At 32.4% G+C, this 26039-nt stretch overlaps 1 protein-coding gene across 5 annotated transcripts in view; it reads right to left on the reverse strand.

Annotated features, from left to right (window-relative positions):
- Window positions 1–4430: 4430 nt before the first annotated feature.
- LOC145334274 (glycerol kinase 3-like) overlaps window positions 4431–26039 on the reverse strand; it is a 159711-nt gene continuing 138102 nt past the window's right edge. For 2 of the 5 annotated variants that reach the window (XM_080179664.1, XM_080179667.1), the window contains 5 exons: window positions 18745–18790; window positions 11407–11475; window positions 5883–5945; window positions 5320–5408; window positions 4431–4574 (listed from right to left, as the gene is read on the reverse strand). In XM_080179664.1, coding sequence (XP_080035790.1) covers window positions 4487–4574; window positions 5320–5408; window positions 5883–5945; window positions 11407–11475; window positions 18745–18790 — 355 coding nt within the window. In that variant the 3' untranslated portion in view covers window positions 4431–4486. Of the gene's footprint in view, window positions 4575–5319; window positions 5409–5483; window positions 5497–5570; window positions 5584–5657; window positions 5671–5882; window positions 5946–11406; window positions 11476–18744; window positions 18791–26039 lie in introns of all 5 variants that reach the window. The other 3 variants (XM_080179665.1, XM_080179669.1, XM_080179668.1) reach the window with 3 other exon arrangements.

Raw genomic sequence — 26039 nt, forward strand, 5'->3', positions numbered from 1 at the left:
GTGTATCATCATTTGGCATGTACATCAATTTATCAACCATTTAGATCCCTGGTTTTTTTGCCATTGTACTTTTTAATCATGTGTACTTTTTCGGTGTACCGGGTGTCTGTCATCATCAAGTACCGTCTATTCTTCTAAGAGTACAAGTACATAGTGTACAAGTCCACAAGGAGGGAGGGGACATTGAGCTGTTTTTTATGCTAGTCCCCAAAGATTTTTTATAACGTTTTCTTTTTCGTTGGCCTAACAACTTTGGAGACTGTTATTGGATTTTGATTGTTTAGTGCATTAAGTTGAGTGTCCAAACGTTTCAACCACTTATAATAATCTACAGAAGTGTTAATTTTATGTATCATCATTGGGGGAAGTACATAATTTATCGGCCATTGTCTTATCCCTTCAGATCCCTGACAAGTCCAGCAACTGAAAGTTGGCATAACCGCATTTTTTAAAGCTATACCTCTCTATAATTAGGGTCTGTACGTCAATCCTTACTTAACGGTTAGCTCTTTCCGTTTACTTAGGCAAGTTAAAATTATCCTATTAGATGATAATTCATGTAAAAGTTAGATAGGATTTAGAAAGCGTAGCAATTTTATAATTATTACCATAAAGTCCATACGTGCATTTAAAACATACTCATTTTTAAATTTTCAAATCACATAATTATCCTATTGTTTGGATTTTTGGACACAATAAAAACTGTCCCGAATTTGTATTAATTTTGAGGAACACGACTCCAGTGACGTCATATTTTTCTTTCCCGAAAAAGGGAAGGGGGAAAGAAAAAAAAGGGAAGGGATGAAGAAAAAAGAGATGGAAGAAAAGGGGGTTTTCCCCATCTCTTTTGAAGAGATTTTCTTCCCCCCTTCCCTTTTTCGGGAAAGAAAAATATGACGTCACTGGAGTCGTGTTCCTCAAAATTAATACAAATTCGGGACAGTTTTTATTGTGTTGGATTTTTGGAACATTGATTCCTCGGACAACAAAGTATATATGTAATATATATATATTTTTTTACAATCAAGCCCTAAAATATAAGTATGTCCTTTACAAAATCATGTATTTACATAATTTTGCAGCAAGTTTATAAAGATTTTTTTCTCACACTTTTATATTCTGCCTATTTGGTGTACGTTTATTCTACGGTTTGATTTCAAAGCTTCGCTTTTATGAATGTTGTTATCCTTGGATTCATGACATTGATAATTGAATGGTCTTTACTTGGGTAATGTCCTGCTGCCAACCAACTAATTGCCTCCAGGGACGTGGGGATAGGACAATGGATGAGGAATTTATCGAAGAACCATATTTTCCTTATTTTGAAAATAAAGGGGTCAGTTTTGTGTTTGTTTGTTTATTACTTTAAGGAAAGTTACATTTGGTACTGGGTAGCCCCATATGGATGGGGCACGATGGCAAAGGCCCCGCAGGATTAGGAACTAATTTTTTTTGTCAATTTAGGTTGTTAATAAGGACCTTATTTATTGGTCAGTTCGTTAAACCAGTGGGAGGAGAGGGGATGGGGTAAAAGGGGGAAGATGGGGGGTTTCGTTGTTTTTTCCAGCGACTAGTATCACTTTATTAGAGTACATGAAAATATGGTGTAACATCCAAATATTAACATATCAATTGAAATAACATGTAGAAAATATATCAGATATGACCACTTTTATGTCAATTTTTTGGTAGTTTTTTGGGTACACCAATTAATTTGAGAGTAAGATAAAACTAGCTACAAACCAGATTAATCTTATAATTAGTCTTTGAACATAGAATAGGTAGATAGATAGTTAAATTGATAGATAGATGAATTAAAAGCTATAATAAACTTTTAATATAGCTTTGAACATAAGATAGGTAGATAGATAAATAGATAGATAGACATAGAGATAAATAGATGGATAAATTCTAAGCCCATCTATAAATCCTAGTAGAAGAACAATTAGTATGGACATTATACCAAATAGATAGATAATTAGATAGACATAGAGATAGATAGATAGATAAATTAGTATGGACAATATACACAAAATAAATAGATAGATAGACATAGAGATAGATAGATTGATAAATTGTAAGTCCATCTATAAATCTTTGTAAGAAGAACAATTAGTATGGACATTATGCCAAATCCTCATTGTCGTTAATCATGGAGGAAGGGATGGAACAATGGACAATGGAATAATTTCCTCCCCCTCCCCCCACTAATTGTAAAAAAATTTGGTCCTACGACAAACGCAGGAGTCTCAAACGTCGGAGTGGACAAACGCAGGAGTGGACACCTAACCTATCCCAACCTATTTTAGACCATCTTATAGATTTTTAAAACGCCTAACCCCTGCGGGGGGATTATTTGTACATTCATATCTTAACCTAACCTAATCTGTATAGAAATACTTAATCAAATTATTGTTTTAACACTCCTGCGTTTGTCCACTCCGACGTTTGGGACTCCTACGTTTGTACTGGAACCAAAAATTTAAGTTGTAATTTTAAGATTAATTTGTTAAAACTTAAACAAAGCTTCCATTTGAAGTAGAATTTGCGTTTCAATATCCAGATTCTAAGTGATAAGACAATGGACGATAAATTTAAGTATACCCCCTAATTACGATAAACAGCAAAACCCCTTTTGGAGAATAAAACTATTTGTGGAAAACCTTGTAAAATACCATCAAGATTGAATATAAGTCTTCATAGCTTTTGAGCCAAAAAGGAAAATCGTGTTTATAAAACTTTGGGTACCAGAAAAATTCATAGTTCAAGCTTATAAACAGACGAGAAAACAGCCTGTTATTTACCTAATGCATCAAGAAACGAAAATAATATATAACTCAGGAACAATTAATTTATCTATCATTGTCATTTCCCTATGTCCCTGCAAAGTCTGCCGTTTCATTACAAGATGTAAATTATACGTGGATATTATGTCAGGGGAAAAATGTCATTATTTTAGGTTGCTAATATGGATATCATTTATTGGTAAATTCGCTCTTCCAGTAGGAGGGGAGGGGATGGAGTAAAGTAGATGTATCGTTATTTTAGCCAGCTAAAAGTTTCGCTTTATTAGAGTACATAAAAATCTGGTGCAACATCCATGTAATAATAAATCATTTGCCGTTTCATTACAAGAGAAATTACGAGGAAAAATCGTCTTATAGGTCGATGATGCAGGGAGTCATTGGGCTTATTATCATACTAGTCCCCAAAGTTTTAAAATGCTAATTTCTTACTCGTTGGTAAAAAACTTTGGGTAAAAGTACCCAAAGTTTTTGAGCCATAGGAATATAACCATGTGGTTATACAACTTTGGGCACCAGTAAGAGGTGAAGGTACATCTAACACTTTGATAACAAGAACCTTTGTCTAAAAGTGCTAAAACACTAAAGAGAAAAAGAAATTCAAAAATATACATATATTTATTAATTGTAAAAAATAGCATAAAATGTCAGGGCATAAAAATATTTTACATGTATAAGAAAAGAACATTAATTAATATAAAATACATATTTTTAGTTAACAATAAAAACAAAACATTTATTTTTGTCTAGCATTACTTCGAAACCGACTCAGCCATACTGAAGAATTATGTATAGCATCTTATTACGGACAATTTTCCACGAATATTAAAATAAAAATCATAAAATTAATATCTGTTTGGTAGGTCCAGGCTCAAAAAAACTGGTTTTAATCTTACAATTTTTCATTTTAATATCCGCTTAAAGCTGTCAATAATACGATGCGATAAATAAATATTTCATGTACATAAAAAAAACATTAATTAAAACATAATATGATATAAAAATAAATATTTTTAGTTAACAAAAACACAAAAAAATAATAAATTTTTAATTGATTAGTAAATCTTTTATTTCTAAATGCTACCTACCATAACCAGGTATCTAAATGGATAAGAGAATGGCCGATAAATTGATGTACATCCCCAATGATGATACACAAAATTATCCCTTATTTAGATTAGAATAAGTGGTTGAGACGTTTGGACACTCAACTAAATGAACCAACAAATCAAAATGCATTATAAGTCCTCAAAGTTCTTAAGCCAATGAATAAGAAAACTGAACTTTTACCAAATCTCGGTTTTTACAAACGTTTATTATCTTACAAAACTAGGAGTGTCCAAACTTTTCAACCAACAATTCTAATCTACAGAAGGATAATTATGTTTATCACAAACGGGGGTATAAATCAATTCATTCTCCACTGTCTTATTCTTTAAAGTTCACTGTAAATTAAAGGGAAAAAGAACTCAATAAGGAAATTCCGAAAATTTTGACGGAAAGTGGCAATTTAAAGGAGCTTATTATCCAAGATTATCCCTTGTTATAAGATATATTAAGTTGTATTCCTTTAGAACCCTGTCTAAAAATAGATAAATCATAGAAATAATTTAAGGTTATTCTTGCATTTGATTTTTTATTGTTGTGTTGCCACCACTTGGATTGTTCAATTGGCCAAATATTTAGTCAGTATGCCAGCCCAAACTTCGTTCCACAGCCATTTTCCATTTCTTTGTCATCTTTTCTCTCTCTTCGGAGGATATTTTGGGACTAAAAAATATAGTATAACAATAAGGTGCTTTCTATCTAAGTGCCTTTCGAGCAAAGAACCTCTCTCCCCAATTCTATTTCTGATTGTTGAAAATCCCTATGCCTAACTCTGTTGGATATCCTAAACCGTAAAGCATCCAGTATACAACTTCCTTGATCCGTCAGTATGTCGGTCATGATACAAAAGACATCAATTTATATGTAAACTTCATGATTTTCTATCATATTCTCTCATCTTTCCGTTTTTAATTTTCTTCTGCATCTTTTTAAAGGACCACTAAACAGATACTCTAGAATTCACTTTTTCCATTTGTCCTGTTTTTGTGCTTCGCAACTTATAGATGTTGTCATCCTTGATTTTATTTAAATTAATTTGGGAAATGTTTCAGAGTCACAAAAATAATACATCCAGGTGGTCAAACTGGTCCCATAATTCGATTAATTCGATATAATAATTTCCCAAAAGCTAACTTTATCTTGAGAAATTCAACTATTCATAGCTGACTTTATAGATTTGTTTAGTCAAATACTTTACATTATACAAGGAGAGGGAAGTATAATTCACCCAAGCAAAGCTTTACTCTAAGAAATGCAACTTTTTACAGCTGACTCTTTATGCAATATTAAAAAATATCTGTCCTTTTGTAACACTTTCTATCCAATAATATGGCCAGATTGTTCCTCCACTGTTTCCCTATTGGCTGTTTTTTAGACTATGTATCTAGATTTTTTAAAAAATGACTACCTGTACTTTACAATATTATCCATTTTCTGTCCAAGATTCCAGAGATTCACTGTTGCGCCAGCTGCCACAGCCGCACCTACAGCTGTTATCTAAACAAGAATGATATTATTATACCCGGCCAAGATTGCAGAGATTCACTGTTGCGCCAGCTGCCACAGCCGCACCCACAGCTGTTATCTAAATAATAAGGATGATATAATTCTGTCCAAGATTCCAGAGATTCACAGTTGCGCCAGCTGCCACATCCGCACCCACAGCTGTTATCTAAATAACAAGGATGATATAATTCTAACCAAGATTCCAGAGATTCACAGTTGCGCCAGCTGCTACAGCCGCACCCACAGCTGTTATCTAAATAACAGCCATAATGAAAAATCATATTGTATTACAGACAATTTTCTTTGAATATAAAAATCAAAATCATAAGATTAGTACTAATGTGGTTAGCCCGAGCCTTCGGTCCCTCAGGTCTAACAATACTGATTTCAATTTTATAATTTTCATCTTAAAATTCGCGGAAAGCTGTCTATAATACGATGCGATAAATAACTGTTATATCTAACCTCATTAAACTGTGGACAAATGACGTCAACCCCGGCAATATCTGCTTGGATCTGTAGCATCTCCTTAAAAAATAATGATAAGTTAGTCACTCGTTTCATAGTCATTTAGCTACAGTTAGGTCATTATGAATGACACAGGGTATTTTCAATGAAAGCAAACAGAACATTAATGATGTCAACGCCGGCTATATCAGCTTGTAGCATCTCCTAAGAAAATAATAATTAGTTAGTCACTCGTTTCATAGTCATTTAGCTACAGTTAGGTCATTATAAATGACACATGGATAGTTCAATGAAAAATAAAAAGTTGAACAGATGATAGCTGCAGATGGGCTAAAACAAAAACAGCTGCTTACCCTTTTACTTACCTACTTGCATTCAAAACATGCTTATTTTTAACTTTTTTACTACACTTTTGTAAGATATAATTATCCTATTAATCTGTTGTTTCAATAATGATTCCTAGAAAAAAATAAGGTACAATGTAACAATAATATAAGCAAGGCATATCTATAATCAAATGCCTATAAAGTTCTGACACCCTGCAAGAGCTATAATTCGTTTGTTATTCCCTTTAGACCTTCGCTTTTATGGATGTTGTCATCTTTGTTTTAATAACAATTAGCTTATTATAAACACAGCAATTAGGCAATTTTATGTTATTCATTTACGCCTAATCCTGTATTAAACAACGTCTAATCCCGTATTAAAAGATGTATAAACTGTTTTTAATTAACCATATGCGCAATCAATCCTTATAATAAAGTAACAGGATGTGTGTTTGTCTGTCTGTGTGTGTGTACCGAAGGATCTCGCTAACCGCTGAACCGTTCGGGTTCTCCTTAACAGGGTAGCATCTTATAGGTCCCGGGAAGGTTTATAACTATTTTGGGGGAGGTTACCACCACCCTCCAAAGAGAAATCGCCCATAGAAAAAAATTCCTTCCCCAAAATTTTTATTTTTTACTTTTTCTTTTGAAATCTAAAATAAGAAATTGGGTTATCAAATTCGAGTTCCCCCTCCTCAAGTGCCCCTAGAGGCCTTTAGGGAGCGTAACCGCTAGTTTCGTATAAAGAACCGCAAAAAATCAAAATAACCTTAAATCATAAACTGAATACCAGTTTAGTTGGCCCTCTGAAAGCTGTCTATAATACGAGTCGAAACGGATATATTATTACTTGGAACTTACACCAGATTTTCATGCTCTCTATTAAAGTGAAAGACGTAGCGGGCTAACCCCCCATCACCTCTTTTACCCCATACACTCCCCTCCTACTAGATAAACGAACTGACCAATAAACTAGTTCCATGTTTACAAGCTAAATTGACGAAAATATTTTCCCTGTCATAATATCCACATATATTCTACATCCATCGATCTATCTTCCTAAGACATAATTTTGTACATTATCAATAAAAGCAAAAAAAACGTTATCTACATGGACTAATTTCTAGTTTCTAATAATTGTCTGTAAAAATGTAGTTTATTTTAATCTTATTAATTCTTATACAAAATATAAACTACAGAGCCGCTATGCTTAACTTTAAGTCTAGCATGTTTTAACATGTGATACTTTGTACAGAGCCTTAATAGAATTACTTTATATTGCAAGTGGTGAATAACAAACCACCTCAAAATAATTAATTTAGAATAATGGATATTTGGAGATATTCTCGCAACCTCTGATAAAATGTTTCTCCCAGCTGGCTAATATAACGATAATCCCCCTCTTTCATCCTCATTATGCCTTTACCCCATCTCCTCCACAGACCAAACATGGAGGAACTTATATCACAATATCATCCACGGATTCTATATTCAATCTCCCCTTAAAGTTCTAGAGAACAAGTATGATAACATCCATAAGTAGCAAAGATAATTAACATTGGACATTCCCAAAACTATTGAAAACTGTCTTACAATGTGATTTTATTTAAAGTTTTCTAAACATTTATCTGTAATAGCATGCGAGATAATACAGCGTTATTGACGGACACACTGACAAAATGGTTAAAGAGCAGATAACAAATGGATATGCTGTATTATAGAGTAGCCCCCTTGGGTTGCTTTCATTGCAGGGCCCTATAGACTATTCTTGACCTAACCTAATCAATATATCATCAAGTATATTTGACAAAAAGACTTAACTTTTCAGTTACAACCTAAAGACAAAGTTTGTGCAATCTAAGTGTTGGTTGTCTGATTGGTGTTCCTTGAACGAATAAACGTTGCGTTAAGATATCTTAATGGGTTGGTTTTAGTGCTATAAAGGGGATAAAAAGGATTTTGTAAAATATTCAGGGAGGGAGGGGACATAGGATTGTAAATTACACTGGTACCCAAAGTTTTATAACCATGTTATCTTAAAAAACTTTTGGTACTTTTATTGAATTTGATTGGTTAGTTGTGAACTTTTCAACCAATAATTTAAACTACAAAAGGGGTAATTTTGATTATCAACGATGGGGATGTACACCAATTTATTGTTCAAATTGTAATATCCCTTGAAATCAGGGATATTAAGGGATAAGACAATTGCTGATAAATTTATGTACATCCCTAATTATAACAAAATTACCCCTTCTGTAGATTACAATTAGTAGTTGACACGTTGCGACACTCAACTTAATGAACTAACCAATCAAAATTAAATAAAAGTCCCCAAAATAGCTAAGACAATGTTATTATAAAACTTTGCGGACCAGTCTAATAAACAGCCTAATGTTGTTGTTGTTGTAGCCATGATTCTCTGAAGTTAGGACTCAGATGCACACAGAGACTGGACTGGAAGTGAGAATCCTTTGGCCAATATTAGATTTGTAAGCTTCGCGCACAGCTGATTGTATTTTATGTTACATTACAAGCTGACCCGCAATTCTCGTGGAAGCTACTCAATTATTACATCACCTTGACCTAGAGTTTTGGCAGGTGTTCCATATTAAGTCACCCTAATTAATGGCACTCTCATACGAGGAGCATGTATGAGGGAAAGCATGGTTAGAGCTGCTTGATTTGTAGAATCCTAACTTCCTACAAATCTTCCCCCTTACAACCCTAGGGCATCTTAGGGAAGGTTGCGTGATCATAATCTGACAAATTGCAACAGCATTTGTCAACCAAGTGCAAAGTCTATGTAGGGACTTGAACTCGGTTTCTCCCAACCACAGCGTAGTGCTCTAACCACTACACTATGGGACACCCTTAACAGCCCAAAGTCCTCTCCCTCCCTGCGTTGAAATTAGGGTTGGGCCGGATAGTTTTTTGGCCGGATACCGGATACCGGATATCCGGCCAATTTCAAATGCCGGATATCCGGTATCCGGCCGGATATCCGGCCAACACCGGATATCCGGCAAACTACCGGATATCCGGCCAAATTGCCGGATATCCGGCCGGATAACCGGCCAAATTACTGGCGTCTTATTATATAAAACTGGCGGCTACGCCCTTAGAGGCCTCTAGGGGCACTTAAGGGGGGGGGGGGTTGAATTTGATAACCATTTAACCAAAATATTATAAACCTTCCCAGGGCCTATGAGAAGCTACCCTGTGAAGGAGAACCTGATCGGTTTAGCGGTTAGCGAGATCCTTCAGTACAGACAAACAGATAGACATCATGTTACTTTATTATAAGGATTCAGGTTAAAACTTAAAAATTATGTAACTATTAAATGATCTTTCTCCTAAGCAATTAATCTAACAAACTATTACTACCCTCAATCTGTAATATTAACCCCTGTTGGAGGATGGGCGGGGAGGTGGCATTGAACGCAATTCCCCCCCGCCCTGTGCATTTTCTCTGTATAAAAGATAGAGGGCTATAACTAAATGACTTTCGAAATATGGGTATGACACATAGCTGAGAGTTGGAATTTTTTGAATACCTACTTCCTGGCGTACATCCTCATATGAATTCTAGGTGTTCAAGTCGATTTCAGGTTCCAGGTATAGTCCTGCAAATCCTGAACCTCCAGGTCTCCTGAAATCTTTAAACGGTTCCTGTGACAGCAATTTTCGACTTAGACACTTCAAATTTTAAATTTGGGCTTTTTATATGTCTTCATGACATATTACAATTTCATAAAATTCGTTGCTCTTTACCTGCCGACTGCCAGTTTGAGGCTGGCAGCTGCCAAGAACTGCTGCCCCCGCCAAAATTTATGTTTTGAGATTTCTAATATAAAATTTACATAAAGATAAACATATTCAGAAAAAAATGTTCTTATAGCTTCAATAATAAGAAAATTACAGTCATTTATAATCAAAAAAGCAGAAATTTTTGTTGTAAAATATAAAATATTATATTGCCGGATATCCGGCCGGATATTGAAAATGGCCGGATATCCGGCCCAACCCTAGTTGAAATATTTGATAAATTACATTGTTATGGAAAATATTGAAAACCCTTTCAAGTTTTTATTCAACACACATACAAAAGTGGGCAGTTTTCCCCAAAGTGCCTTGTTGAGCAATGAAAAGCGCCTATTTTAGACAGGGATAAAAAATGATAAGACTATGGTCGATAATTTAATGTGTTTTTCCAATGATGATATACAAAATTACCCTTTCAGTAAATTACAATTAGTGGTTAAAAAGTTTTGACACTCCAATAAAAGTCCCCAAAGTTGTTAAGCAAACGAATAAGAAAACGTTATAATGAAACTTTGGGGACTAGTGTAATAGACAGATCATTGTCCCCTTACTTCCTGTATTTTATTTAAGGTTAGGTTTTATCGAGTACTTCAAAGCCAGACAAGGTACCACAGATATAGATATAGCAAGGATTAAGCATAGAAAAAAATAGCCTCCTTTTTCTTAATTTATTTCTAAAAATATGGGGGGGGGGGGGTCAGTGTTTGATAGGCACTTAGTAGGAAACTATCCAAAAGTAAATTTCTTTATCTATGTATTTGGTATTAAAATATCACAACAAAAATTAAATTTTAATACTTTAAGCATTATTAAATTTTACAATCCTTTAATATAAGTAACAGGATGTCTGTCTGTGTGTTTGTCTGTAATGAAGAATCTCACTAACTACTTAACATTTATGGTTCTCAGTTAAGTTATGGTAATTTTGTAAATCCTCACTGTTTGAATTGTATAATTCTTGTAGCTTTTCAAGAAAGTATTATGTTAATAAAATATTGAACATTGAAGATTTATTAAGGTAATTAATATTATTAGGCCTGTATAAATTTTTATCAGAAACAGTACACAAATTTTTCCTTTCTTTAAATTAGTAAATTTACAAAGACTTTTAAGCTTTTTCGTGGGGGGGGGGGGGGGGGAGGTGAGGGGTTAAAATCTTAAAATGGGAGTTTCTAAGTTAAAGTTTAAAAAAAAAAAATAGTTTTGAAATCATAATTGCTACATCCAAAAATTGATATCTAGATTTAAAATTCTCTACCTTGCTAGCATTCATTCCACTATCTACCAGAACATGACATGAATCAGATTTGCTATCTTATATATAGGACAGGTATCTAGATAACTAGATAACTGGATATAAAATTATCTACCTTGCTAGCAGTCATACCACCATCCACTAGAACATGACACAAATCAGACTTACTGTCCGCTCTCATAGCCTAAAAAAACGAAGAAATAATAAAAAAACCTTGCAATTTTGGCCACTCGGGTCTAACAAAACTGGCATTAATCTTATTATTAGTGGTTGATACGTTTGGATACTCAAATTAATGAACCAACAAACCAACCAAATTCAATGAAAGTCCCCAAAGTTGTAAAGAATGAAGAATAAGAAATTGTAATTATAAAACTTTAGGGACTAGTGTAATAAACAGCCCAATGTCCCCTCCCTCCCTTCTTAGCATTCAACATCTATATTGCTAAGCTGCAATAGACTGAACATGGTGTTATGTTCATCAAAATATTATTATTATTATTAAAACTTTATTATTAAAATAAATAAATAATTAAAAAGATATCAAGATAATGAATAAAAGCACGAATAAAATCAGGTTAAAAAGATTACAATAGTTCATTTTGCTAGATTGATGGCATCATCTATGGCGCCTTCCATTGGTTCTTTGTTGTAAGTGTCATTTCTGGTCAGCAGTCCTTTTGCGGTCAGATAGCTGTTGAAAGTTGTCATCTTCAAGGTAATATCAGATTGTCTTCTTGGTTTCCGCTGAAAAGCTCCCAGGAAAAATTTGTCACACGCTTTATAGGCTGAAGCTGTAAGGTGTACTCCATCAACTAGGCTATGTTTGTCGAAGTTCCTACCGAAAATGTTCTGGTAAACCAGGAACTCGCATCTGTCAGGTAGGATCAGGCTTGACTGTAGGTATTGGTTAAGGAGGTTGGTGTAACCAGTCATGGAGATTCTCTGATTCTCACTGTCTAGCACAGAGTGTTCTTGCAAACCACAGCATTGAGAGATGTGTCTTGGGAAGGATCCTAGAATGAACACCCTCCACTTGAAATGCTGTGCTAGATAGATAGTCAATTTGTCCGTTTGCTGGTCTGTCAGGATTGTTGGATGGGTCAGGTGGAACACTCTCTTGCCGTTGTGTAACAGATCCATCCAGAAGTTGTCCTTATTAAGCATTTGATTACCCAGGAAATGTAGGAAAAGAATGTCGTCTTCCTTACCAGCAGCTAGGAAGGAGTGATCTTGGTTCCAGAAGTAGTTCAAAAAATCTCTTCTTTACAGCAGGCGACAACTTGGACACCTTTGTTAATGCAGAGCTCTTGCAGAAAGGGTTTCATCTGTTGCATTATAGAGCTACCAAGCATGTAGATGTTCCTGCCACTGTTTATGTCTAATCTGGTGCCAGACCTGAGCCCAGCCAATATTGTTTCCTTGCTTGGAATTAGAATTGCTGGAGCTGCTGAGTTCAGATCCAAAGATCCAAAATATATTTTAAAAAATAAATGGCATGAAGAAAAAAATATTGTTTTGCACCACTGAATTTATCAAGTTTCATTTTATTAAAGTCTGGGATCTAAAGGGATAATACAATGGCCTGTTGATTGATGTGCATCCCCAATAATGATACACAAAATTACCCTTCTGTAGATTACAATTAGTGGTTGATACGTTTGGACACTCTGCTAAATGAACCAACCAATCAAATTCAATGAAAGTCCCCAAAGTTATTAAGCCAACAAATAAGCAAACGTTGTTATGAAACTTTAGGGACCGAAATACATTTTAAATTAAATGCTATAAAAAAGACTTTAATTTTTTATCAGTAACCTTATGAAGTTTCATGTTATTTTAGAACATAGGAAAAAATCACTAAAAAACATAATGATTAAAATCATAAAGTTAAGCTGACCTTATTAATTAAAAGATCAAACTATTGTGTATTAATTTTAGTTTTTTTTTAATTTTTAACCTCACTTAATATTTAATGATTTATTCGTAATAACATTTATTATAACGTAAAAAGTTTTATTTTACTCATATTATGAAAAATAGAAGTTTTATAATAACGTTTTCTTATTTGTTGGCTTAACAACTTTGAGGATCTATATTAAATTTTGATTGGTTGGATCAGTAAGTTGAGAGTCCAAACGCTTCAACCACTAATACTACAGATAGGGTAATTTTGTCTATCATCATTGGGGATGTACATCAATTAATAGGTCACCTTAATATTATGCAGTGGTCATTTTTTACACTGAAAGTTTTTACAACCCCAGAGTTTTTACCTATGAGAGACGTTATAAAAAATAAGTTGTGGACCAGTATAATTTACAGTCAAATGTCTCCTACCTTCCTATTTTTAAGTGAATCCCAAAGATATAAAAATAATGTTATGAAACATTTCAAAACTTTAAAAAAAACTTTACAAATTTTAAAACTACGCATTATCAACAATTAATACCTTACTCTGAATCCTAATTCCTTAAAACATTATCTAATTGTTTTTGTTTAAAATATTTTTTAATTGTTTGTTTAGTAATATCCAAAACTGTACAATTCACTGTAAAAAAAGTGATTTCATGGATAACTTTGATTCAGCTTATACCAATAACGAAATTAATTCGGAAAAAAAATCTCGAAATCTATACGTATTTGTTAGCTGTCGTTGGGGGGCAACACATCATAAAGGTCATATTATAGAGTACCTGAACCTGGATAACCTCAAGAGGACAGGTACACCACAAGGTCATATTATAGTGTACCTAAACCTGGATAATCTCTAGAGGACAGGTACACCACATGGATATATTATAGTGTACCTGAACCTGCATAACCTCTCAAGGACAGGTACACCACAATGACATATTATAGTGTACCTAAACCTGGATAACCTCTAGAGGACAGGTACACTACAAGGTCCTATTATGGTGTACCCAAACCTAGATAACCTCTAGAGGACAGGTACACCACAAGGATATATTATAGTGTACCAGAACCTGCATAACCTCAAGAGGACATGTACACCACAAGGTCTAATATTAAAGTGTACCTGAACCTGGATAACCTCTAGATGACAGTTACACAACAAGGATATATTATAGTGTACCTGAACCTGGATAACCTCTAGGGGACAGGTACACCACAAGGATATGTTATAGTGTACCTGAACCTGGATAACCTCTAAAGGACAGGTACACCACAAGGATATATTATAGTGTACCTGAACCTGGATAACCTCTGAAGGACAGGTAGACCACAAGGATATATTATAGTGTACCCTAACCTGGATTACCTCAAGAGGACAGGTACACCACAAGGATATGTTATAGTGTACCTGAACCTGGATAACCTCTGAAGGACAGGTACACCACAAGGATATATTATAGTGTACCCTAACCTGGATTACCTCAAGAGGACAGGTACACCACAAGGACTTATTATATTGTACCTGAACCTGGATAACCTCTGAAGGACAGGTACCATGTTTTTTTTGCAGTATTTATTTTTTAGAGTGAAATAATTAATTAAGTGGATCTTTATAATAAAAATGAATTTAATTTTTTTATGAAATTAAGAATCTTAGAAAATAAATAATGATTATAGTAAAATAAAACTTACTATGACTTTAATAATTTTTATGTGAAAAATGGAAATGAAAACGTTTTCAACTTTCTAAATAAATTAATGTATATGACAATGGTCGATTTATAAATATCCTCATGATTTTTTATATAAACAAAATTCCACCATATTGTTAGCTAGTAAATACATTGATTTAAAGGGATAAGACAATGACCAAAGAATTAAGGTGCATCCCCAATGATTACACACAAATTTCCTGCTCTGTAAATTACAATCACAGTTATGGAATCTCGACCACAAAGATTTTTTTATCCAATCTTGACAAGTGAGGTATTTTTGGAAAAAGGAATATACATAGAAAACGCCTATGTAAATTAGAAAATCCGCAGAAATCATATTTGCAAGTTATTTGCAAAAATCTGCAATGTAAATTTGCAAAAGAAATTTCTTGCCTTAAATGACTTATTTAGAAAAAAATCTTTTAATGAAATGTGTTTATCTATAAGTTTAGAACATGATTAAGGCAAAAAAAATTTCTTTAGTGTTACTTTTTTCACCTTATATATGATCAAAAGCAGTTTCTCACAATTTATGATAAAAAAGGTATAGGAACAAAAAATATGTTTTTTCTTGATGTAAACACAATAGTTGGCATAAAATCTATCATCCTAAATGTAAAAATCAGATATAGAATCCTTTTTAGAGCAAATATAGTGCAAAAAGTAACCAAGACATTTTTGCAAAGTATGAAAATCTGAAGAAAATATTTTTTTTTGATTTTGATATACATATCAGATAAATGTATATAAAATTAGTGATCAAAAACTATAAAACAAGTTATAAGTTTTTTCAACACTGTCATTGATTAAATTGCACTTTTAGGTTTAAGAATTACCGAAGTAGTGCATAAAAACTCTTTTAAGGAAGTAATTAAACAAAATAAAGGCCAAAAAACCAACTACAAAATGGTCTACTGCATTATAAAAAACGCCTTATTGTTGATTTGAATTTATTTTGTTTAATAACTTAATAAAAAGAGTTTTTATGTGCATCTTTGGTAATGAGTAAACCTAAAAGTGCATTTTAATCAATGATAGGGTTGAAAAAGTTATAACTTGTTTAATAGTTTTTGATCACTAAATTTATATACATTTTTCTGATATGTATATCAAAATCAAAAAAAAATATTTTCTTCGGATTTTCATACTTTTCAAAAATGTCTTGGTTACTTTTTGCACTATATTTGCTCTAAAAAGGATTCTATATCTGATTTTTACATTTAGGATGATAGATTTCATGCCAATTATTGTGTTTACATCAAGAAAAAACATATTTTTTGTTCCTATACCTTTTTTTATCATAAATTGTGAGAAACTGCTTTTTTCATATATAAGGTGAAAAAAGTAACACTAAAGAAATTTTTTTTGTCTTAATCATGTTCTAATCTTATAGATAAACACATTTCATTAAAAGATTTTTTTCTAAATAAGTCATTTAAGGCAAGAAATTTCTTTTGCAAATTAACATTGCAGATTTTGCAAATAACTTGCAAATATGATTTCTGCGGATTTTCTAATTTACATAGGCGTTTTCTATGTATATTCCTCTTTCCAATCTTGTCAAGATTGGATAAAAAAATCTTTGTGGTCGAGATTCCATAACTGTGCAATTGAACAAACCAATCAAAATTCAATAAAAGTTTTCAAAGTTGTGTAGCAAACGAAAAAGAAATCGGTATTATAAAACTTTGGGGACTAGTGTAATAAACAGCCCCATGGTCCCCTCCTTCCTAGAATTTAACCGCAATTGTCCCCCCCCCCCCTCCCTACCAGGGTTACATGGATAAATCGATGGAAGTCAAATAAGACATCTCCCAATTCTACCTTTAAAATCGCAGTGAAAATAAAATTTTCCATAAATATTTGAATAATTGAATCCTATAGATATTTTTTAATAAATGAAATGTAATATTTGTTAAGCAAGAATGACAACATCTCTGTAAACGAAGCTTAATAGATTAGACAAACAGAAGAACAGTTTTGGGACAGGGAGTTTTTAAAAATATAGAATCTAGAAAAGCTTTACTAAAAAATGAAAAGTTGTATATATCTGATTCAAAGACAATTTACAGAATTCATGATATGCAAAAAACGTTGCAATTTCTAACAAAAGGAAAAGGAATTGGATTTTTGTATGCGTTTTTGGCTCAAAGGGAAGGAATTACTTTTAAAATAATTCTTTCACAAAAAGGACATGTTGAGCCAAAATCAACCCCCCCCCCACCCTCGAGCGTATTTTGAAATTAAAAATAAGGAAAGAGGTTTTTTTCTCTATGACTAACTCCTGCAGGGGGTCCTTACTCTGAAGGTCTTATACCTGCTGTACCCCAACCCTGCAGGGCTACCTAGTATCAAATATAACATAAACTAACCTTACCTAAAGTACTAGTGTGCCTGTTATGATATTAAAAATATAAATTTTTGGTTAATATCACTATAAATATGTATTATTTTATTATAAAATCAAATTTCATTTAACGCTCCTAGGAACGTTTTGGTATTTAGGTTCAAAAGTTGAAATAGGTACATACTATCAGTCAGGGAGGAACAAGAATATTGGGCTCGGTATTATTCTAGTTTTTTTTATTATAGTTTTCTTATTCATTGGCTTAACAACTTCGGAGACTTTTATCGAATTTTAATTGGTTGTTTTTTTTAGTTCAGTGCCCACATGTTTCAAGCACTAATTGAAATCTACAGAAGGGTTTATTTTGTGTATCATCATAGGGTTTGTAAATCAATTAATTGGCCATTGTCTTATCCCTGCTAACAATATAACTTCAAAAGCAAAGTTAAGTTGAAAATATTTATTCGTTGAAATTATGAATACTCTTTTGTAACAATTTTTCAAAAATATGCAAATATTCAAAGATTTTAAGGAATAAGAAAATTGCCAATAAATTGATTGACAAATCCCAAATGATGATAAACCCGAAAATTTTGACACCCCCCCATCATGATTTTAAATCAAGAGGGTTATGAGCTTTAGGGGGGTGTACAACAGATAACAAAAGGGGCGTACTTTTAAAGGTTAATTTCCTTAAGGCTTACAGGCGGCTGACGCAGGGCTACCGAGCCCTGCAATTAAGGATTGATTATTAATTGAAAATTTACCCGCTGCCGACCTAAAAATGTGCATCTGCCGAACACAACAATTTTATATACGTAAAAGAAATATTTTTCGTTGAACTTTTAATAAGCAGGTCAAAAATTGCATATTTTGGAATCGCAAAATTTAGCAATAAAAAGTGAATTATTCTGGTTTGCTTATTAACTGAAATTCAACAACAAAGATTTTCCAAATTGGAAATATACACTGGATTAGACCCGGTTTCTCAGCCATACTGAAAAATCATGTATAATATTACAGACAATTTCCACAAATACTACAATAAAAACCACAAGATTTATATTATGAGTCTTATATTTTTTTAGTTTAATATCTGCAGAAAAAAGTCTATAATACCATAGATAAATAACTATGATTGTGTTTAAACCAAATTTTTGTTTTTAGATAATCAATATATTTTTTTACATTGGTTTATTTAATACTTTACGTTTATGAAAGCTTAAAAATAATCAGGAATCTTGAGGGATAAGACACTGGACGATAAATTGATGAACATCCCCCATTATGATAAACAATAGTTTATTATTTAAATCAAATTTATTGGTTGAAAAGTTTGAAATTTTTTAGTTTGAAGCAACCAATCAAGATTTAGTAAAAGTTCCCAAAGTTTTAAAAACTTAGGGTACCATCATAATTAACAGTCCAATGTCACCTCCCTCCCTGAAAATAATAGGGACAAAAAGAAGCTTACCTGAAAAATATCCATAACTTGAAAGCAGGTTGCCTCCAAAACTGACCTAAAAACAATAGTTTTCATGAAAACTGAGGACTTTTTGAACTGAAATAATAAGGTTTTCTCTTTTCAAGCATAACCGACAGACAGACGGATAAAAAATATATAGAGAATATCCATATAAATATTAGGAATCTTGACTAAAAATTTCAGCTGTTAACCTAAAGCAGCAGTTGAGAAAATCACATTTCTCCAACAATAAGGTGTTTTTCTTTTTAATTATGACCGATAGTCAGACGGACAAAATAATGTATAGAGTAGATGAACATACATAATAGGAAGATGAGAAAGCATTGAAATTTTGTTTAATTGGTGGAAGAACCACGTACACACTAGAGGGCTTATTCTAAAAAGTCCTAAAACAATCAATAATAAATTAAAAACAAGGATGGCAACAACCATAAGAAGCGAAGGAAAATAAATAATGGAATGAAAAAATCGGACAAGGTGAGTTATAGAGCTGATGTCCAATTGTCATGACGAAAAAAGAAATTTGAGGGAAGGGGGAGAGGGGAAGTCGATGATCAAATTTCAATTTTAGATTTTAGAAAAATTGAAGCTAGTAAAAGTTGCTGACTCAGATTATGACGTCAAAAAAAAATTAACCAATGAGAGATCACTATAAATTTAACCATTGCACATTGGGGCAAATCAACCAAAAAGGGGATTTATTTATTTAGTACCCTTAAAATTCATCTCACAAAAATTTCATTTTATACTTTTTTGTAGGTAATTTAACAACAAACAAATTCATGTTTTTTTCTGGCATTTGAAAGGAACATGGAGATAAAGGTCATTTTATGAAGGTAGATAGAAAATTACCAGATTAACCCCTCCCGAAAATAGCCCCCCCTTACCCTATCCATCTATCTATCCATCAATCTATCCATCTATCTATCCATCTATCTATCCATCTATCTATCCATCTATCTATCCATCTATCTATCCATCTATCTATCCATCTATCTATCCATCTATCTATCCATATATCTATCCATCTATCTATCCATCTATCTATCCATCTATCTATCCATCTATCTATCCATCTATCTATCCATCTATCTATCCATCTATCTATCCATCTATCTATCCATCTATCTATCCATCTATCTATCCATCTATCTATCCATCTATCTATCCATCTATCTATCCATCTATCTATCCATCTATCTATCCATCTATCTATCCATCTATCTATCCATCTATCTATTCATCTATCTATCCATCTATCTATCCATCTATCTATCCATCTATCTATCCATCTGTCTATCCATCTATATATCGATCCATCTATCTATCCATCAACTATTCATCTCTTTATCCATCAACTATCAATTTATCCATCCATCAATCTATCCATCTGTCTATCCATTTACTTATCCATTTATCAATCCATATATCTACTCATCTACCTATCCATATATCTATCTATCAACTATCTTGAATTTCGTGTTTAAAATGTCTAATTAGGGGTTTTGGTTATCAGAGCAATATGAGAATTTTTTAGTAGCGCAGCTACCCTATCACTAGCTTTTTGGGCCCTTTAAAGTGTAACTATGTCAATTGTAGTCCGATTTTAGTGTTCAAAGTGTCAAATTTGGGGTTATGGAATTCATTTCAGTAGGAGGGGAGGGGATGGTGTAAATGGGGGTGCATGGGGATCCTTATTTTAGCAAGCTACAAGTTTCACTTTATTTTTATGTTTAATAAATCCATTATAAATGTGGGCATGATTAACATAAATTTTTATTAACTAATATCTATATTTACAATAATATTTTGATTCTTGTTTACTGTTTATATGTATACTAGCGGCTTCGCCCCTAGCCTCTAGGGGATTTGCCCCAGGAGGTAATTAAACAAGGATGACAACATACATGAAAGAAGCGAAGCTCTGAAATGGAAGGACAAACGAACATTAACACTTGTGAAGTGTCAGAACTGAATATTAATGCATGTCTATACAAAATTGTAATTAAAACTGATTAAATACATGTTACTGTTTAAGGACATATTGACGTTTTTAGGACTTCGCTTATAACATTACACCTTATTGAAATATGAATCAGTATTCAAAAAATCAGATGAATAGGATATTTTTAACATTCAAAACCATTATTTGTTGTCAAAGTAAAAATCAGCTTGTTATAAATGGATGTACGGACTTTCTGGTAACGATTATAGAGTTGCTGTGCTTTCTAAGTCGTACCTAACTGTTGTAGAAATCAGCATAAAAAGTTTGAGATCGATAGAACAATTCTAGCCTGTTTAAGTTAAGTAAAAGAGCTAACTGTACCAGACGTACGGACGGACCGACCCTAATTATAGAAATATGAAAAAATTGAGGGGGATTTTTATTTTTGAAAAAAAGCTTTAAACAACCACAGGACCAGTAGATATATTCCCTGAAGAGTAGAATTCAATCGGTTTAGTGGTTAGCAAGATCTTAAGGGACGGACGGACAGACAAACAAACATCAAGCTACTTTTTATTATAGATTAACGCCCAGGGATCTAAGGAACAAAACAATAACGATTAATATTTACATCCCCAATATTGATACATATTTAATAAATTATATTACAAAATTATTTGTCTGAAGATGACAATTAGTGGTTGAAAAGTTTTGACACTCATCTTAATGAACCAACCAATAAAAACTCAATTAAATTTCCTGAAGTTCTTATGCTAACGAATATAAAAACGTTATAATAAAACTTTGAAGTTTGGGGACTAGTGTAATTAACAGTCCCCTCCCTTTCTAAATAAAACTGCTGACGTTAAACATGAATACCATGTAACTACATAATTTTAAAAAAAGCATTACCAATAGACAGACAGATAGACTATTTGCTAATTCCAATATAGAATGATTATAAGAACCTCACGTTATTTGCTTATTAACTTTACCCTTCCGCAGTGAGGTAGGGGACATTGGGCTGTTTATAACACTAGTCCCCAAAATTTTACAGTTGTGTGTTCAAACGTTTTAACTACTAAATTTAATCTAAACAAGGGGTAATTTTGTGTATTATCATTGGGGATGTACAACAATTTATTGACCTTTGTCTTATCTCTTTAGATCCCTGATATTTGTAATAATCTACAGAAATGATTATTTAGTTACATTTAAACATCAAACATAAAGAGGTTTAGATTTAGGTTTAGCCCCCCCCCCCCTCTCCTCCCCATCATTTAGTGCAATAGAACTTGAAAATATTTATTATTAACTTTAATTCTAAGTCAGAACAAATATTTCCTAATATGTCTATGTTTTTGTGTCTTTTATTTATTTGAATTATATCTTAAGTTTTGACTTTAAAAGCGCATTTAAACGGTTTTTCTTAAAAACTTTTTGTGCACCCACGTTCAGAAAACAGGCTAAAAACCCCTACGGTGGCGCGGGGGGGTAAATGAAACCAGTACTGGCGATTAAAATAAGTCTTTTGGTAATCAAATATTGTTTTTTTAGCTGGCGACACCCGGCGAAAACATGTTTCCTCTTACTGTCTACTTAAATGTTGATTAAAAAACAAACAAAAAAAAACTAAAATCTTGACTTCAACTAGAATTATTTAGGACTAATTTCTTCAATTTGTGTTTTTTTCTTTTATACTGTCAAAATATATGTAATGCATGACTCATCAGAAGTTATTTTGTCTAATTACGTTAATTCTAAGGGATTTTATATTACTTTTTAAATTGTTGGTGAAACACAAAAAGTATGCCTTTTTCTGTAAGAAAATTTTTGCATTTCTTGACTTCCATGCATTAGAATGCTTACTTAAAAAGCGTACTTTTACGATTCCTTTGAAATCTGATGTACATTGGGTATGATAATACTCATAGAATGTTTAAAACTTGATTTGGGGGTGGTGAATTGAATCCCCTTGTTGCCCCTATGTGCATTGGTCAATTACAGTGTATACTGGCCTCTCATTGGTTAATTTTTTTTGACGTCATAATCTGAGTCAGCCACTTTTACTAGCTTCAGAAAAAGTTAGAAAAGACTAACAGAAGCGATTCCTTTTGGGGGAAAAGGTATTCTCACCCAAATAATATAATTATAAACCTTTCTAAGTCCTGTATGAAGTTTCACTTTAAAGGAAAACCATACAAGTTCAGCGGATAGCGAAATCCTTCGCTACACACACAGACATACAACCTGTTACTTTTATATAGAATAGATTGTTTAAAATATCAATTAATATAATCTTGATACTTTTCTGTATGTTGTTATGAATCTATTATTATAACCTCTTTAGAATAAGTTCAAAAGTTTTGGGGAGGGGGCTCATTCTATACAAGGTGTAATTACATCTAGTGGGTTGGCGGTATCCCCCCATAAACATATAAACCAATTAAAAACTACATTGTAAAGGAGAACCATATCGGCACAGTATTCTTAGGTAGACAGACAAACATACAGACATTCTATTACTTTTATATATAAATATATAAAACTTATAGTTGTGTCATGGGTGGTCCTTTTTCTTTCAGTATCTAGAGTAATACACCTATTGTTTTTCTGAGGTTATTTAAGATTGTGATAAATCTTTTTCTTTCTCTCAGTATCTAGAGTAATACACCTATTGTTTTTTCAGATTGGTTTCTGTATGTCAGGTATGTCAGGTAACCAATCTGTTAATACCATCACCGCAAAATATTTTTAACTTAAAATCTGTTAATTTAGATATTAAAAATCTTCCAAAATTAAAAATAAGTTTTTTTCTGGGGTTAGAGTTTAATTTCTGATTGTGACATCTCTGGCTAAGAAAAGTAATATGTGATGGCAAACCATTATATTATTAAATTTTTATGGAATTTTAGTAAAAATAATTCTAGTTTCATGTATACATTTAATATATACAAGTATTTTCATGTCTTATTCATGACCTTTGTTTTATTTAAAATACCATTGTAATTGTGTATTAGATGACTATATCTAAGTTTAATTGATTACATTTAAATATAAATCAATGTCTTTGATAAATAAATTTAATTTTTCTAGTAATTTAAAAAATCAGATAAGATTTAATAAAAATAGTTAATTATCGCATAGTATTATATATAGACAGCTTTCCGCGGATGTTCAAATAAAAACCAGTTTTGTCAGCCCCGAGAGGCCCAAGGCGCGGGCTAACAAACTGATTTTTATTTTAACATTCATCAAAAATTGTTATACTGTAAAATTTCTTTTTTTATTTCATAAAAATAAACTTCTGTATAATTTTTAAAGTAGTATATTTATTTATTTAACAAAAAGTTTATGAATGCAAGAATATAAATTTGAAATATTCACGTAGCAATGAAGAAATAAATTTTCTTCATTTCTAGACTCTTTAGAAAATTTAAAAAAACTTTTTAAAAAATATAAAAGATTCTTTAATGGAAGTTCAATTAATGAAAAAGAACAAATAATTGTAATACAGTTAAAGTGAGAAATCTTGTTAACTTTATGTAACTATGAAATGGCGACTTTACTAGTAAGTAAAAGGAAATTTAATTGATTGGTATAATAAAATATTAAATTTAAACAAGGATAAGTGTCCAAATAATCTAATGGTATTTTTCTAACTTACTATATTAAAAATGAAAGCAGTTCCAATGAAAACTTATGCCATTTTGAAAAACTAATCCAAATTCGATAAAAGTCCCAAAAGTTGCAATGCCAACCAACAAGAAAACATTCTTATAAAACTTTGGGGACTAGCATAATAAACAGGCTAATGTCTCCTCTATCTCTGATGAAATTACCATAAAGTGTAAATATAGCATGATATTGGAGTAAATAAAAACACTCTAACATAATGATACAAGCTATATAATACAGGGATAGTATAATAGTAGATAAATTTATCTATTCTTAGAATTTCAAAGCTTGACAGAATATCTTATTGAGGAAAAGATTGATATATCTTCTTCTATTGGATATGCTCCTAGAGGCCTATAACATGATTTGAGGAGCCTCTAAGAAGCTTCACTGTAAAGAAGAACCATATCAATCAGCGGGGCGGGAGCATGCCTTGGTCCAAAACAGGTGTAACTTATTACAAAACTCGTGCAATCAAAGATTTGGTAGTCTGTTGTGTTTTAGATAAATAAATATTCATAAAATACTTTTTTAAATAGTAAAACAAAGGGTTTTTGTATATATCAATTGTATTATTGATATTTGATTAGATTTTTATATTTTATTATCACAAAATACTATATTTCTGTTTGTGATTGAAATCTAATTTAATTTTTTCCTTATTTCTTTAATATAAATTATTAATAACATCAAAAGATAATTTTAAGTAGAAAGGTTTTATTACGTAATATAAATTAGAACTATAGCATGCAGGGGCGTCCAAGCTTTTTTTTTGGGGGGGGGTAAAATTTATTTAAGAGGGGGGGGGTGGGGGTAATTCGTTTTTTGGGGGGTAAAATGGCGCGCAAAGGGCGCCGCAAATTTTTTTTACCTCCCTCAAAATTTTTACCCAGGGGGTAAAATTTGCTTAGGGGGGGGGGAGTAAATACCCCCCCTGAAATCTGTTGGCAGAGGTAAATTTCTTTAACCCCCCCAAAAGTTACCCCTAGGATTTTTGTTAGGGATTTTTTATTTTTTTGGGGGGTTGGGGGGGTAAATACCCCCTCCTAAATGGTTGGGGGTGCCTACGGCACCCCCAAATTTGTTTGAGGGGGGGGGGGTAATCCCCCACTTTACCCCCCCTTTGGACGTCTTTGCTAGCATGACAAAATTCATGAAAGCTAAACTTTAAAATCAAAAGGAAGGACATACAATAATAACTCAGAACTTTATAAGCAGAATATTAATTTGTGTGTGTGTCTAAACAAAATTGTACATAAATTTGTTGCAAAAAAGTGTAAATACATCATACAGTTAAAGGACGTACTTCTATTTTTAGGTTTTGACTGTAGAGATGCTTTGGTTATAATATTGTACCTTGTTGTCCTAAGAATCTTATTCCAAAAATCAGACAAATAGGTTAGTTTCTATCATACAAAAAATGTTGTCAAAAAATTTGCATGTTTTTATTTATTTTAACATTCGTGTTAAATTGTCTGCAATACGATGCTATACAAGACTTTTAGTATGGCTGAGAACTGGTACTATTCCAGTGGAAATTAATCGGTTTCGAAGCCATACTAAAAATGAAAACAACAAACTTTGTGTAGGTTTGACCTTAGAAAAAAATCATTTGACAATTCAAAGCAGATGTCTCTTAGAATAATCTGATATACAACCC

This window comes from Acartia tonsa, chromosome 12 (genome assembly GCF_053477335.1).
Source record: "Acartia tonsa isolate MP-2025a chromosome 12, ASM5347733v1, whole genome shotgun sequence".
NCBI lineage: Eukaryota > Metazoa > Arthropoda > Copepoda > Calanoida > Acartiidae > Acartia > Acartia tonsa.